Below are 17,836 nucleotides of genomic sequence, written 5' to 3'. Positions count from 1 at the left end.
AGATTAAGATTTTTAAAAATTTTTTTCCTAGTCAGTTTTATATGTTTGGTTTTGTAATAGATTTGGGCGCCATATAGAAGTATTTAATATCAGAAATCTCTTTTATGATCTTTTGCTTCTCAACTTCTAGGAGGCAGTCTGGTATAGCAGGAAGAGTACAAACTCCAGAGGTGGAAAAGCTATATTGTAGTCCTTTTTCCTGGCATTTATTGAGTGTGCTGTCTTTGACAAATTACTTAGTGTTCTCTTCTATAGAGTGGACATAAAGGTGACCACCTCCCAGTCTCACCTGGCCTGATACTTTTTGAAGTGATCAATAAATGTTATTGAATCAATAAATCAGTATTTCTAATAACTTAATTTGTGAATATATATGGCTACATGCATTTACTAATTCATAAAGACACAACACTGTAACTTTGTCTGAATAGATTTCCATGTGTATCTGCAAAATTATTCCCTGTGTGTCTAAGTTTTATAAAAAGCATTAATTGGTCTAAAGCAGTGTGCCCAATGCAATACCAGGCACACATGTAATTCTAAGTTTTGTAGTAGCGACATTAAGCTTAAAAGCATTGAAATTTTCATAATTTATTTTATCTAATTCAGTATATCTAAAATGTTATTTCAATATGTAATCAGCATAACTATTAATAAAATATTTTACCTTCTTTTTTTGAGGAATTCAGAATGTATTTTACACCATCAACATATTTAAATTTGAACACCGAATTTATCCAAAACACTTGATCTATATTTGGATTTAATAAAATTTACAGTTGAAAAAGTACTTTCATATATGCAGATTTGTCCAAACATACTTAAAACATTTCCAATAACTGAACCAAGTGTCAGTTTTTACGTTTGAATTTAAATTAATTGCGATAAAAATAAAAATTAAGTTTCTGGCTGGGCACAGTGGCTAGTGCCTGTAATCTCAGCACTTTGGGAGGCTGAGAGAGGCCAATCACCTAATGTCAGGAGTTCAAGACCAGCCTGGCCAACATGGTGAAACCCTGTCTCTACTAAAAGTAAAAAAATTAGCCGGGTGTGGTGGTGTGGGCCTGGAGTCCCAGCTACTCAGGAGGCTGAGGCTGAAAAATCGCTTGAACCTGGGAGGCAGAGGTTGCAATGAGCTGAGATCACACCACTGTACTCCAGCCTCCAGCCTGGGTAACAAAGCGAGACTCCATCTCAAAAAAAAAAAAAAATTAAGTTCCTTAGTAAAACTGAACACATTTCAAGGGCTAAGCAGCCATATGTGGCTAATAGCTACTGTATTAGACTACAAAGTAGAACTATTTCAAATTGTTTTCTCAGGAAGTCCCAGACTTAGACAGAATAGTTATTTTATAATATAAAATAATGACATTCTAAGACTGGATTTTATTTTGGGAGTTGTCTCTTACCGACTATGCTTAGTAATGACTTCTTTTTTTTTTGAGACGGAGTCTCACTCTGTCGCCCAGGCTGGAGTGCAGTGGTGCAATCTCGGCTCACTGCAAGCTCCACCTCCCAGGTTCATGCCATTCTCCTGCCTCAGCCTCCCGAGTAGCTGGGACTACAGGCACCCGCCACCACGCCTGGCTAATTTTTTGTAGTTTTAGTAGAGACGGGGTTTCACCGTGTTAGCCAGGATGGTCTCAATCTGCTGACCTTCACTTTTGGAGGCTGAGACGGGCAGATCACGAGGTCAGCTAGATTTTTGACATGCCCTTTGAATGAAGCTCTCTAGGTTACTTGGCCTAAAGAACGTATAGATACTATTAAAATGCTGCAGGACAATTGCTGTTTCTTCATGTATGCACCTGACTCCATCGTCTTTGCAGACGAACTGTCTGGGTCTCAGACTGTGTTAGTTTTCCGAGGTCCCACGGCTTGTTAATGGCAGCATCAGCCTGTGAACATGGGCTTACAGGTTCATAATGCCAGAGTCCATACTAGGCCTCATTTAAGTGCAGGTGTATCCCTGATGTACTTTGGACACTTAGAGTCTTCCCTGAAGGAGGGTCCTTTCTTGGGCTATATTTTTTAATTCTCAAACAGATCATCAACTCAAAATACATGGTAAAATTTGGAAAAGCACATGAGGTAGACTAGGTTGTCTCAAAGAATCCTTCTTGGGTAGAACAGGGTTGTGGGGATGAGGGTATTAGCCAAAGAGACCTTAGTAGTAAAAGGTTGTGTGGCTCTGTGCCTTCTCTGTGCTCCTTCACCGCACTTTTAAAGGCAAAACTTAACAGAAAAACAACCATTACTGTATAACCTCCAAAATAGTGATGCTCCTACTACAGACATTTCTGTGTATACATTTCTCCTTTGGATTTGTTTCTAAATAAAACCAGTAAAGATGATTCACAAGCACTGGGTGCTAATGACTATGGGATACTTAGCTGAATGGTTTTCTAAGATTCAGTATATTCAGTTCTTAGTGTTGAATTCTGTATGCCTTCTTAAAAAAAAATATGAGCCAATTCTCTGAACTCCTGGCATTAACTATTTCATTGGAATTAACATACTTCATGGGAAAGGTTAATGTTCTAAAGACCAGTCAGAACATCCATTCTGGTTTGGTCTGGTCTCTTGGGCCTAGGGTAGCATCTCAAAACCTATGGCCTCCCATACATTGTATTTAATAAGCCCCACTCTGGAACACACGCCTTTGCAAATTTTGGCACTTAAATTGCTGTCAAAAACAGCATCTCTACTCAGATGCCCCCAAAAACTGCCACTCCTTTCCAGAAACATTTGAAATGTATCCTCAGTTGCCATTTAGAAATATAGGAACAAAGAACATCCAGCAACAATCAGCCAAACCACTTTCATGAGAGAATGCTGAAAGTCCATTACTGACCCTCTCTTGACTCTTCATTCACTATGATGTGGCATGATGTAATGAGATTAGATAAACTAACTCATAATCTTTGTTTAAAAGATGCTTTCTGGTCGGGCACAGTGGCTCACACCTGTAATCCCAGCACTTTGGGAAGCCAGGCGGGTGGATCACCTGAGGTCAGGAGTTTGAGACCAGCCTGGCCAACATGGGGAAACTCCGCCTCTACTAAAAATAAAGGAAAATTAGCTGGGCGTGGTGACACGCACCTATAATCCCAGCTACTCAGGAGGCTGAGGCAGGAAAATCTCTTGAACCTGGGAAGGGGAGGCAGAGGTTGCTATGAGCCAAGATCATACCACTGCACTCCAGCCTGGGCAACTGAGTGAGACTGTCTCAAAAAAATAAAAATGAAATAATAAAAGATGCTTTCTTAAATGAAAATAGTTGTTTACTTTCATTCTAACCGTGCCTCTAGTGAGCAAGTCACTCAGCTGAACTCTCATTGTCAGGTTAATTTTTTTAAGTTTTTAGATGTTTTGAATGAAACTATGAAAACCCTGCAGAAGTGTTTATCCTTTACTGTTAACAGGATGTCATCTTGAACACACCCCCTTTTTTTGTTCTGTACAACTATTCAGGAAGTGTTCACAGGGACTGTGAAGGAATTCTGGGAGGTATACTAACTAAATGGCACCACTTGCTTTGTTGTTGTTAATTGTATAAATGCTTTGTAGAATTTATGCATTTATCAAGTGATTTTTTTTTTCATCTTCTCTTTTGATTTTCTGCACTCAATTTGCTAGGAGTTTAAAAACCAGACCAAAAATAAATAAATAAACCTTGCTTGGGTTGTAAGAGTTAGGCTTGAAGTTAGACCTTGCATTAGTCTATGTATATCAAGGACATAGATTTCTGACACCTATTTGGGGCAGAGAAATGGAACCCCAGAGGCTGTTTAACGGTAAGAAACAAATGAAGGACAGCAAAAGCACACCCCAAGTTCTTTTGGTTAACTTCCTGATTCTTCATTATGTTTTGAGTTATAGATACAAGGTTACCAACCAGCTAGATGGTTCTGTTTTATTATTTATTTCTTTATTTTATTATTTACTTCTTTATTTAGAGACAGGGTCTTGTGTCGCCCAGGCTGGAGTGCAGTGGTGTGATCATAGCTCCCTGCAGCCTCCCTCCTGGGGTTAAGCCATCCTCCCACCTCAGTATCCTGAGTAGTTGGGCCCACAGGTGCATACCACCATGCCCAGCTAATGTTTGTGGTTTTTGTAGAGACAGGGTTTTGCCATGTTGCCCAGGCTGGTCTCAAACTCCTGGACTCAAGTGAGTCTCCCACCTCAACCTCCCGAAGTGGTGGGATTACAGGAATGAGCCACCATGCCTGGCCTAAAATGGAAACTATTTTAAACCCTCCTATGCATTCCTCTGCCTGGGAGGATTGGTTTACTGAATACTCTGTTCTCATTTATTATTAAATCTTCCCAAGGGCTATAAGTAGCTTCCAAACCTGGGTACCCATTGGAATCACTTATGGAACCATTAAAAAGACAAATTCTAGCCTTGCCAGGGGTTCAAATTCTACAGGTCTTCCTGAGGCCATTGAGTCTGTACATTTTATAAAGCTCTGTCCATCTTTGGGTAAACTTTGGGCTTTTGTCAGACCCCTCTCCAAAAAATAAGTGAGTTCAACTCAAGAAACAGAACCTGTACAATAATCCTCCAAAACACTGTAATTAAAAGACTGAGGACAACAGAACGATCAAGTGAGAAATTACACATATAGAACTGGGTGGTACCTATAAGCTGAGTAATAGAAATCAGGAAAACTTATTGGAAAAAGAACATTTAGTGTACTTCTAATACATTTAAGTTAGTATGCCTTCCAGAATATTTCTCATTAACATAGAATCCCTTCTGATTTTTCTTTCCAAGGTTGAGTTTAAGAATATACCTGGTAGGCTGGGCGCAGTGGCTCACGCCTGTAATCCCAGCACTTTGGGAGGCCGAGGCGGGCGGATCACGTGGTCGGGAGATTGAGACCAGCCAGGCCAATATGGTGAAACCCTGTCTCTACTAAAAATACAAAAATTAGCTGGGTGTGGTGGCGGACGCCTGTAGTCCCAGCTACTTGGGAAGCTGAGGCAGGAGAATCTCTTGAACCCGGGAGGCGGAGGTTGCAGTGAGCTGAGGTCGCAGCACTGCACTCCAGCCTGGCGACAGAGTGAGATTCCATCTAAAAAAAAAAGGAATATACCCGGTCATTTATCAGAGAATGGGTAACCTTTGGAGGTTTAAAGTGAGCCTCTGTATAGGTTCACACAGTCTATGCCAAATAAGCACCATACACCTGGTTAGTAGAATGCTGCTTCACCAGTAGCTTGCTGTCAGAGGTACCCTGTGCCAAAACAAGCCAGTATTTTCCTAGTGGCCCTCCTAATACACATTTTCAGGTTGCATTTGTTTGCTGGATATGTCTTTAGGTAATGACATGCCTGGCAAATGCTACCTACAACTATAAGCCTATTTCATAGCCAGTACTTCCCAGCACAATGACACATTATCTTTTATGGATTCCCTGCCCTTATTATGGTTTCCACAGGGAAGAGGCCAGGCTGCAGGTGATGTTTGCTTATGTTGTGCTCCATTTGGTTCCTCCCTTAACACGGCCTCAAAGGCTCCTTGTCTCTGAAAGTTTTGTTAATACAAGTGAATGAATATATTCTGTAGTATGTTATATCACTGAAAAATAGTGAAAATACATAATCCTTTTGGCACTGGCATCTATTGTTAATATTTTAACTCTTGTATTTACTAAATTTCTAGGAAGAGTAACATGTATGTATCTCATACAATAAAATGTAACCATTTTATTACTGAAATATTTCACTGAATATTATCACAAACTGGTTCTAATACCTCAGTTTAGAGAAATGTTGGGTTTATAAGAACAATGATGAAAAAAATAGGAATCATCATCAGCATATGTATCCTCTCACTTCAGAGTTTTGAATGAAATAGGTAGGGTTACAATATGATCATTTTAAATGGTGACTTTTCCTTTAAGTTGGAAAAAAAATTCTTGAGTTGGTGTGCAAAGGTTATTTCTTGCTTCCCATAATAAAATAGAGTAAGGAGACTATACAGTAAAGTAGGTGGATAGAGTCCAGTAGGCTACATTTATTTTACTTTTTTTTATTTATTTATTTATTTTGAGACAGATCTCACTCTGTCACCCAGGCTGGAATGCAGTGGCAGGATCTCAGCTCACTGCAACCTTCCACCTCCTGGTTTCAAGTGATTCTCCTGCCTCGGCCTCCTCAGTAGCTGGGATTACAGGCACCTGCCAGCACGCCTAGCTAATTTTTGTATTTTTAGTAGAGACAGGGTTTCACCATGTTGGCCAGGCTGGTCTCAAACTCCTGACCTCAGGTGATCCACCCACCTCGGCCTCCCAAAGGGCTGGGATTACAGGCGTGAGCCACCATGCCGGGCCTGGTAGGCTACATTAAAGAGAGTAGTTGTATGATCTAACGTTTATGCTAATAAGTAGCTATTGGTTGGCCGGTAGCCTAAGAGCAGTCCTCCCAGAAGCAACAAGTAAACTAAACAGACTCAGGAACTTCCTTGCAGATTCTAAGCCCGTGAAGGTAGAAGCATTGGGTTCAACTTTCGTTTGCACTTAAAAATATTTGCAGTCGGCCGGGCGCGGTGGCTCAAGCCTGTAATCCCAGCACTTTGGGAGGCCGAGGCGGGCGGATCACAAGGTCAGGAGATCGAGACCACAGTGAAACCCCGTCTCTACTAAAAATACAAAAAAAAAAAAAAAAATTAGCCGGGCGCGGTGGCGGGCGCCTGTAGTCCTAGCTACTCAGGAGGCTGAGGCAGGAGAATGGCGGGAACCCGGGAGGCGGAGCTTGCAGTGAGCCGAGATCGCGCCACTGCACTCCAGCCTGGGCAACAGCGTGAGACTCCGTCTCAAAAAAAAAAAAAAAAAAAAAAAATTTGCAGTCATGCCATCAGTACATAGAGAAGCAGAAAGGAAACTTTTATGAATATTAGACTAATTGTTAAAGAAAAAGGAAGCATCAACTTTAAAGTCATTCATTCAATTAATATTTGAGGGTTGTTACAAAACTATCAATTAAGTCAACAATCCAGTTTTATTTATTAAATTTAGATTACATTAATATAGTTTAAAATGTATGACTTTTTTTTAGAATCATCAGGAAACCAACAATCTATAAGTAAACTCATCCTAATCACGAAGGTTAGCCCTGGAAATAACAAATCATTTTAATAATTTTGAATAAAGTTTTTTTCTAAAAAGTATTTTACTATCTCTGTTTGTATCTGTGGCATAAAATGCTGTAATTTAACCGCATGTAAATGAACTCAGATCATCAGGGAATGTATTAATTATTTGAGATTTTATAATATATGGATACGTTCAGGGCTTTTGAAATGTGAAGGGCATTATCTTTCTATACTAAAATATCTGTAGGCTGCTTTCTTTTCTCAGTTTTATGTCTGCTTTGTGCTTTTGTTTTCTGATTTTTTTATTAATATCTGCCATCAGCTGACAGCTGTCACTTACACTGTCAGTATGCCTGACCTTAGGATCCTTTACCTGTCCTTGATTTTTTCCTTTTGATTTAACATACATTCGATGGAGGGACAAGATTATGTCTAATGTAGGAGAACATGGGCTTTAAGTGGGGATAGTCAGGTGAGGTGGAGGGCACCAAAGGTGACTGCACTCTGGAATTCAGCTATGTTTTGGATATGCAGAATATCTGGGTAAAAAAAATGTATACATTATTTGAGGCATCTCTTAAATGTATACAAAGACAAATACTGTAAGGTTGCCATTGTTTAGAAGTCCCAATCATATTAAGGAAAGCCCTAGAATAAAAATTAATAAATGTAGTGACACTGGAGTCTGATAAACCTGTATTTGAATGATGCTGAGCAAGCTTATTTTTGTTCTTTTTCATTGACTCTGCAATGTAGACGGTAATGCTTACCTTATAAGGTTACTGTGAGGACTTAGTGAAATAATACATGGAAAGTGCCTTACTTAGGATCAGAATCAAGGTCAGTCCTCCTTCCCTCAAATGTTAGCTCTCTTTTCTACCTTTTTTTCCCTTCACTTCCCTTAGTATCTGTAAAAAGTAGGAAAGAAGAGGATTTTTTTTTTCATATTCCTACAAGGCTGTTTTAAGTAATGTTCTTTTAGTTGAATGACAGTCACATCATTTGAGAGGTTAGTCTAATAATAGCACTGGAGACTTGAGGATGACAAAGTGCAAATTTTCATTCGGTCTGGACTCCAATTTATTTATTTATTTGTTTATAATTAACATGGATTTATTTGAACCTGACGACTTTTGACAGAATTAAAAGGGGAAATTGTAGACTTCTACAATTACATTCACAGATTTGTGTACTACTGTCTCAGAAACTTAGGAAGCAAAAAATAAGAAAAATAGAGAGAATATAGTATTAACACTAACAAGATAGTGAAGCAGAATTCCATTTTCTTTTTCTTTAATCTTTTTTTGTTACAGATTTAGGGGTGCCGGTGCAGTTGTGTCACATGGTGATACTGTGTAGTAATGGTCTGGGCTTCCAGTGTACCCATCCCCCAAATAGTGTACCTTGTACCCAATAGGTGGTATTTCATCCCTTACCCCCCCCCCACCTTTTGGAATCTCCCATGTCTATTATTCCATTCTGTATTGGATTCCTAGTTATATATAGAACGAGGAGGACTTTACTCTCTTCTGTCTGTACACAGATACCTCCATAGGCACACTACTGTCTTTTAATGGTTTTGACTTCCTTTAGTAAAATGTAAACCAAATGCCCCATATTCACCTGTGTCAATTCTACAAAGGCATTCTAAATCCTGAATGTGTAAAATGCGGGAGTAGCATGGGGCATCTTTGCTGGTGTTTAGCTCAGCAGAACCACTTTAAGTGTTCATTTTGGTAAATTGGACATTTTCTTTCTTCCTGTGAAATGTTTCAGTTCATCAGTCAATTCTCCTTCCATGCTGTTTTGTAATTACAACCTATATTGCTAAAGAAAACCTTCAATTTACCCTGAGTAAATCAAGAATAGAAAATTACTTGGGTTTCGGTCTCTTCACAGCTGAAATAAATTTTCACTGACCCTCATGGAATTCTTCTCTCAGAAATAATGCCCATAGAAAGATCAATTCGTTACACTTTTGTTTTTAAGTAACTTTGCATTTTCCTTCTCAATCTCCTCGTTAGCCTAAACCTGTTTTCTTTTGAAGGCAGAACACTTAACATTCTCCAATATTGGCTCCATCTTGGTTTTATAAATTAAGTTTTTAACAAGTCAGTTTAGGCTGTGTCTTTTAAAATCATGTAACTATAGATTTGAATCCAATCACTTTTCTTTGCAACTTATGTCAACAGATGTTCAGTGTTTCATTTTCCTTAAGGGTGTATGGTTTCTCGCTGACTCTTGGCTTCAAATACAGATTCTCTGCTGTTGGTTTTGTCTGTAGGCATATAAGCTGTTGAAAGCTGTTTGTATTCATGGCCAAGAGCCCCTAGTTCCCAGAGCAACAGTTTATCGCTCACCCTGTGTTATCTTTGCTCCTACATTTCTTCAGTCACAGGAACACAACCCCAGCCCGTTAGATCCGGGGGGCAGCGTGTGTATTTGCTATGCATGGACTGTTTATGGCAAACTGTGTGGGTCGGGCTCATGTTCCTGGAGTGCTTTGAGCAGCTTTACTAATCTGTCAGCATAGTATGTTCTTGTGGATAAATATAGACATACGGGCACTCTGCGAGTTGTAGGTCACTGTCTTACTGTGCAGCTAAAAATTGTCCCATTGGTATGAACAGTCTGCCCTGGACGGAAGGCCTGTTTTAGTTTGTCTTCTACTGTAGGTCTTTAGCACCTGACTAAAAATACACCTGGGGCCAAAAATATAAGGGCCCTAGCATTGTGGCTGAGACACTTACCGTGGCAGTGAGCAACAGGACCATGGAGCCCATCATTATGTGTTTTGGCTTTGGAACATAGTCTGTGTAGCTGTTCCAGACTGTCAGTTTGGGTTTCTTTTCAGGCTCATGGAGATTACAACTGCTTGTTGGAGACGATCCTGTGTGATCAGCTTCATAAAAGGACTTGGTAGGTATGAAAGGCTGTTATATGTGTGGAGTGGCTAATTGGTTGTTAAATGCTGAGTGTGGGAGGATTCTCCTAAAGGTTTTGGTGGATAAGGGTGGAGGTAGCAGTTGCATCTGCATGCAGGGATTTACTTATAATGCCATTGTTCAGAGACAGGAGTAATGCTTGAGGTGTTACATTTGAGATTGGTAATGTTTTGGAGGCAAGACGTCCTTTTTGTATACAAGCCTGTGGAACAGGCAGCCATGATACAATGGAATTTTTCTGTGCACTTAACTTTCACTAAAAGATTTGTTATGACACTGAAGTAAAATTGCTGGGCTGTAAAAACAGCTAGTATATCTTTGGAAAGTAATTAATCATATCATATTTAATATTATAGTAGAAGTAGGATTTATGCTTGATTTCTTCTAAATAGTAATGTTAATGCCCTTACTTGTTTTGTTTTAAACATTGCAATAGGCCTAAAAGCAGTTTTTTCTTCATTTTTGGCTTAGCCTTCTTTGACATGTAAAAAATAAAATATTTTTCCTTTTTGTTTATAAATTTAAAAACAGGACACCATGTGTTAACCAACATTAAATGGGTCTAAATTGTATGCCACTGCTCTTCCTTTATCAGACAATAGCACAGTTACATTAGTTCTAACATAACATTTTAAGCAATATTGTACAGCAGTTCCAAAAAACTCGTGAGAGGAAACATCCATGACACAGAGTTAATTACCTGCATTTTGGATATACGCTCTTTAACTTTATTTAGTGAAGGTAGGAGAAGTTAACTTGTAAGTGGTAAAGGCATAACATATTGCTCTAATCAAGCAGAAAGATTTTGTTTACTAAAGACTTGGGAGATTGAGTTACTTGCTAATTATTCCACTGCACTATCTCTAATGAAACTACTAGAGGTTTACATACGATAGCATTCTGTTTCTAGGAAAAAAATTCCTGTTAGTCATTCTTTTACCCCTTACTTTTGTGGTTTGTAGAGTGTGCATTAGAGAACTTTTTTTTTCTTCCCAAGAAATTTTTTTTAGTGTATAACAAGCATACAAGATAAATGATAAAATTTATGGTTCCAGGTGTTTGGAAAAGATTGCATCATTATAGGACTCATATGAAATGCTTAATATTTCTATTATATGGTATCCCTTGGAGATGTTACTGACCATTAGTGTATTTTGGCTGAACAGAGCACTCCCACAGTCTCGTGAACATGTCGACTCCTTTTTCACTCATTGCCTTTCTTGCTCATAATAAAGTTTATAGTAAAGTTAACTTTATAGTACAGTTGGTAAAAATTTTAGGTATTAAACTTTACTATAAAGGCATCAGAAGCAACGAATCTGCTTCTGTGAATTGGTAGATTTATCGCCATCTTAGATTATAAATTTCTGGTGAGCATGTATTAAGTGAATTTTACCTCTTTGTACATTTCCATAACCATTTAAGAATTTAATAAAACCTAAAACTTTTTTAAATGAGCCGGTATCTAAATGAATAAGCCCATATGAACCAAGAATTCAATAAATATTTACATGATCAAATCAAACACCAACAAAACTGAAAAAGATTTCACTTATTCACTTAACTCATTGAACAAATGTTTATTGAGCTTCTGTTGTAAACACTGTACTGGAAGCCCTTTGCTTGCTGTATATCTTGGAACTGTATATAGTTACCATATATATTTTATAATGGAAATATATATCATCACATATATTTCATAATGCATATGTATGTTAGTATATACAGACGTATGTGTATATACTTTATAATAGCATGAATACTATAATGTATATTGTACTTGTGTATACATATATAATTATATAGTATAATGCATATTATATTAACAAAGACACCTGTAAGATTAGACTGTCCTTCAAGTCACCCCTGCATCATGTCATCCGCAAGGGGACCCTGGAGGGGAACAGCTATAACTTTAATTTGCAACGTTTATTTGTCAAAAGATGGCAGTTGCTGGCACTGTCCTTGTGGCAGACCCCCCCCCCCACCATGTCCAGTCAGCATAGACTTCAGTGTCCCTTCATGTTGGGTCCCTGTGTAATGCACTTGCCAGTTCAGCGGCAGAAAACGTCACCATGGTGCTCTTCTCTTGCCCTTGGTGTTTGACTTCAATATGATTCTTACAAAATAGCTCAAGAAGCTGGTTTGTCGTTTCTGGCAGGGCTCGGTCTAATGCCCAGATAACAGTCTGGGAAAGACTACTAGCTCCTCAGCCTCCAGAGCCTTTTAACTGTGACTCACAGTAAGAAACACACTTTGCATTGTGACCCAGAACTCACACACATACATATCTGTAGACACAGAGTCTTAAAAAAAACAGCTTTGTGAAACAGTGCTTCCCTCCTCACTGTGCAGGATGCCACCAATCTGCTATTTTCTCTTCTCCTGTTTTCTGCTCTGTTTCATCAAATTCAGGCTGGTCAGCACCCACCGAGTTAGTTTCATGATCCAGTAATGGGTCAGAACCTGCATTTTAACAAACTCTGCTTTAAAGATTCCAACAGCTAGGCATTCCCAACATACCCTTAGTCACGTTCTCAGCAGAAATGACATGCTGTCATCCTTGACATAATATTCTACTCCTGAGCATATTGGTGCTTTATTTGTCAGAGTATTGCTTGGTTGCAGAAAGAGCTCTCCTGGTAGTTCTGATGTGAGTCGCAGGTTGAATGTAAGGTTTCTAAGCTGGACCTTTTACATCTTAACACTTCCTTACTCCTTAAAGCAATAAATATTTGTTGAGTACTTGGTATTAAGCCTAGCACTGTGCCAGAAGGTGATGCTACAGGAAGAATAAAGCAAATTCCTTGACCTTGTTGCAGTTAAGGGTAGTGGGGAAGACAGATAGGATTTGCATATATAATATGTCAAGAGGCAGCCAGAACTCTGGATGACAGTAAAGATGATACAAACTGTTAGCAGAGGGGAGTACCGAGGAGTGGCTGGCCAGAACAGACTCTCATAAACCTAGAAGGAAGTGAGCATGTGAGCCGTCATGACACGCCCCCGACCATTCATAAATTCCTACAACCCCTCTGCCCCAGTTCTCTTCCACTTTGAAGGTTTCTCTGACCGTCTCTATCATCAGTTATTTCTAGTTCTCAGCTTGAGTGTCACTATCCCAAAGTCCTGCCCCAAACCCCACAATCACAGATATGTTCCCCCCTGCATCTCTCCTGCAGCAGCCTTTGTAGCACTTCTCACTTTGCAGTTATAGTCCTGTGTGCTTTTATTCTATCATGCCTCTCTCCCTCCACACTGTCAGCTGTGTGAGGCTACGAGCCATGCCTATTTTGTTCCCCCAGCAGATAGCCCAATACCCCAAGTACAGTGGGCCTTCAGTAAATAGTCAGTATGTGAATAAATGAACAAATTAGTGAATAAATACTCTCCTAAATTCCTGTGCTCATCCATTGACTGTTCGACCTGGCTGTTCAGCCTTTGGCTGTTCAACCTGGTGGTATAGTGTAACTGAATAGATTAAACTTCAAAAATCTTTCAAACTGTCTTTTTAAATCTATTTTCATATTCTCCACAGAACTTTGCAGAATGCCTTATACGAAGGTCTTGATGAAAATTCTTTATTTAATGATTTGATTAATTGATCACACTCATAGTCTTTTGAAGCATAAATAGTTCTGAAAGGACTGTAATCAGGTCAGATGAGAAAAGTGCCTCTGTAAATGACACCTCCACTCATCCTTGCTGTGTGTTATGCATGTAAATACTCAGGCCAACATTCAGTTATGCAGACAGTTCAGTTACTCAAACCTATGTGATCGAACCTGAATTGCAGTGGTGTTCAATTTTTTAATATAGTCATTTATTTTTCAAATTGAGGTTCTAAGATGGCATTCCTTTATTACTGCCATTGTAAGATATAGGAAACTTTTTATAAGTGAGTCTTATCTTTTAAAAAAATTTATTATGAAGTGTTAAACCCAAAAGGAGAAAAAAATTAGGATAATATGTAACATATTGCCATCACTCAAATTCTACAGTTATCAAGATTTAGTCATGTTTGGTTTATTTGTACCTTTACTCTTTCGTTCTAATTAAAAAAAAAAAAAAAAAAGCTTTTTTTTTTTTTTTTTTTTTTGAGACAGAGTTTTACTTCATTGCCCAGGCTGGAGTGCAGTGGCACAATCTCAGCTCACTGCGACCTCCACCTCCTGGGTTCAAGCAGTTCTCATGCCTCAGCCTCCTGAGTAGCTGGGATTACAGGTGCCCACCACCATGCCTGACTGATTTTTTTGTATTTTAGTAGAGATAGGGTTTCACCATGTTCCCCAGGCTAGTCTCGAACTCCTGAGCTCAGGCAGTCCTCCTGTCTCCGCCTCTCAAAGTGTTTGGATTACAAAAATGAGCCACTGTGCCCAGCCAAAAAAAATTTTTTTAGAGAGAGTCTCACTCTGTTGCCCAGGCTGGAGTGCAGTGGTGCAATCATAGCTCAATGCATCCTTGAATTCCTGGGCTCAAGCGGCCGTCCCATCTCAGCCTCCCAGTAGCTAAGACTGCAGATGCGCGCTACGATGCTCAGCTAACCTTTAAATTTTTTTTTGGTAGAGTTGGGGTCTCACTGTGTTGCCCAGACTGGTCTCAAACTCTTGGCCTCAAGTGATCGTCCTGTCTCGGCCTCCCAAAGTGCTGGGGTTAGAGGTATAAGATACCATGTCTAGCCCTTGTTTCTCTTTGTTAAAGTATTATGAATCAAATGTAGACATCATTTCATTGAACCCCATATAATCAGTATGCATTCTAGGAAATAGAGATATTTTCTCATCTACCCTCAATACTATTATCACATCTAGCAAAATTGACCATAATTCTTTGCTATCACCTAATATCCAGTCCGTACTCAAATTTTTTATAATCCTAAAAAGTCTTTTAACAATTAGTTTGCTTAAATCAGGGTTCAGACAAGGTCCACATATTACATTTGGTTGTTTTATCTCTTCCCTTGACCTGTAGAAACTGGTACAGTTTTCCTACAGGACGAACCTACTTCTGGATTAGCTATTTTGCTTCCTTATGGTGGTGACATTAACTTGTCCTATATCTGCGTTGTCTCTTATGAATGCACATTAGCTCTAATGTTTTGAAAGCGTGATGAATGTGGTCACAGGACAATGTACAGTTCCCCCTGGTCATAGGTTATATTCCAAAGTCATTTCTGTTCTATTACTATGATAGAGTAGAACTGTGTCACTCCCAGGTATACATCCCTAACAGCTTTTAGTGTGTGGGTACAAGAACTCTGACCAATAAATTGCTACAGGCTGGGGATTTTGAGAAAGCTTCTAGAGTCAGTGTTCTAAAACCACTTCTTCAGCACCTTAATCATCATAACAAGTCGCAGGTCTGTTTGTGTAAGATGTGGGATCTTTTTTTCTGTTTTAACAGGCACCAGATAGGTTCCCACCTTCATTAGTCTTCTCATGGTGGGTGCAGTCATCTTTTAGTTTGTGTTGTCCTCCCAAGAAGCCGCTTTTTCTCGCAGTTTACACAGTAACATGAGATCAGCATTCTTTCCAGAAACCCACTGGCTCCCAATGACCCTCCAAATAAAGTTCACATTCATTGGTTTGCCATTTAAGACCTTAGTTCTAATACTAATAAATATTTTAAAAACTACATTTTTATAGGACTGAAGAGTTTATTAAATTTTTCATATACCCTCTTCTTTACTTCATCTATGCAAATACTGTATTTTAGAATTGGTTGGGTTCAGGTCCACAGATATTAAGTGAGCACAGTCATTTACTTAATTGTGCCATGCACGGTGGTAAGTGCTTGGGATAAAGACAAGAGATAGTATTGTTTTTGAGGACTCTATAGTTCCTTGGTGAAGACAAATTTGAACAGATATACTAAGACCAGGGATGTGTGCTAGGAGGGTGACAGGAGGAGGGGTGAGAAGGGACACTTGGCAGACGCTTCTGTGTACCTGCCGTGCCATTCCATTTGCCTGAGTTGCCTCTTTCTCTTCTCTACCTATCAGAATCCTGCCTGTCCTTTAAGACCTGGGTCAAATGTCACCTATTCCACAGTGTCCACCTACTCCATGGCCCAGAACAGAGACTAGGCCTAACATGGGGTTAGTTTAGACACAAGGCAGACTTTCAGTACACTTTTTTTTTAAATGTAAACAAAAGTCATGAGTTTACAGGTGGGAATAAAGACCGGCTTCCCCACTGTCTGCCTGCAGTTTAGGGAGTTTCCAGGCTTAAAATTTAATGAAACCAGAAAAGCGAAGATACAACTGGAAAGGTCAGGATTATTGGTAAAGCTTTACTCTGTAGAGAGGATAGATGATAGAATCTCCCTAATTCATATTAATTTAAGGGAAGGTAAGATATTAATTATTAAGTGTTCACACTGTAGAGATATTGAACAAATGATGTTTTCATACATTTTCACTGCATACTTGTATATTTCATAGAATAGTAGAGGTCGAAAGGACAATCTCACCTAGGTTTTTTAAGAATAACAGGTAAGGACACTGAAACCCAGTTGTCCAAGTTTCTTCCCTAAAGTCACTGAGAGCCACATTCGAGCTTAGACCTTTGACTCTGAGCTCAGTGTTCTTTCCACTATATTTTACCTACAAAAATGTTAACTTTGTTGGAGTTAATGAAGCATATCAGTTTCTCTATAGGCAGATAAGATTAGAAACAATTGTATTAACTGATTAAATTGCCCTCCTTTTCCTTCCTATTTATTTTCATCAGTGGTGTCAGTGTGTGGGTCCCAGGGCAGCAGCACCAGTATCACCTGGGGACTGGTTAGAAATGCAGACTTTCCAGTCTCACCCCAGACTCTGACACTGAATTGGGGTAGGAGGTGTCCAGCCTTTCAGGTGACTGTGATGTGCTAAAGACTGAGCACCAGTAATTCAAATTGTAAGTCAGCAGATATTTTTTTGAAATTAAGATTTAAAAACTCAAGGTCTTGTCCAAATAATCTACACATTTTAAATTTGTGGAGTTCACATTAATGATATTTTGTGGCATAAAATGCGCGAGTAGAAGAAGAACTTAGAAAAGAGAAGAAAATGAAAAAAGGAGAGCCAGTAAAGGACATGTGAATGAGAGCAGTTGGTCACTTCTCTTAGGGAGAAAAAGGAAGTTGAAATTCAGGATTATCCTGCCTCTAGCAGGTTATTCGATCTCCTTTTGGTGAGAAAGGACCTTGAAATGTCAGTGTAACCTCATCTTCCTTTGCACACGGATCTTGGCAGAGATTCTTTCAGGCTCTGATGACAGTACCTACTTTGAAAATCAGGGGAACGTCCATGTAATCTCATCTTAGCAGATGACAGACATTTATAAAGGAAATCACTGAAATGTTACTGTCATTTCTCTCAGATAAAATACTGGAAGGCAGAGGAAGAGAGAAAAGAAAACAGGGCAGACACTTGATGCTAACTTTCCTTTGTTGAACTGCTTCACTCTCTCCAAGGTATTCAGTCTGGGGAGACCAGAGACAAAAATGGTTTTTTGAGAGAACATAAATTGAAGTAAGCAGAGAACTGTGCCTTCAAGTAGATTTGCTCTTTGTTAGAATAATAGGCAGTTAAAATTTATGTCATCAATGTATCTAGGAAAGAATAGTCTCTGGGTCTTTCTAAGGTATGTGTGTCATTAATCAGATCTCATGTATTTTTATGGGTCCTCCATGTTCAATTCTTTTTTTTTTTTTTTTTTTTTTTTTGAGACAGAGTCTCACTCTGTCGCCCAGGCTATAGTGCAGTGGCGCGATCTCAGCTCACTGCAAGCTCCGCCTCCCA

The 17,836-nt window shown here is 39.1% G+C and overlaps 1 protein-coding gene across 3 annotated transcripts in view; it reads left to right on the top strand.

Annotated features, from left to right (window-relative positions):
- LOC105485988 (FRY microtubule binding protein) overlaps nucleotides 1-17,836 on the top strand; it is a 268,427-nt gene that overhangs the window by 19,699 nt on the left and 230,892 nt on the right. Inside the window, exon 1 of one of the 3 annotated variants that reach the window (XM_071081657.1) lies at nucleotides 9,957-10,021. The exons of the other annotated variants lie outside the window; for them this stretch is intronic. Within the exon in view, the coding sequence (XP_070937758.1) occupies nucleotides 9,961-10,021 (61 nt within the window). The 5' untranslated portion in view covers nucleotides 9,957-9,960. Of the gene's footprint in view, nucleotides 1-9,956; nucleotides 10,022-17,836 lie in introns of those variants that run through there. 3 annotated transcript variants of the gene reach the window in all.

This window comes from Macaca nemestrina, chromosome 16, assembly GCF_043159975.1.
Source record: "Macaca nemestrina isolate mMacNem1 chromosome 16, mMacNem.hap1, whole genome shotgun sequence".
Classification (NCBI taxonomy): domain Eukaryota; kingdom Metazoa; phylum Chordata; class Mammalia; order Primates; family Cercopithecidae; genus Macaca; species Macaca nemestrina.
Note: the sequence above shows the minus strand (reverse complement) of the source record. Positions and strands in the feature narration are given on the sequence as shown.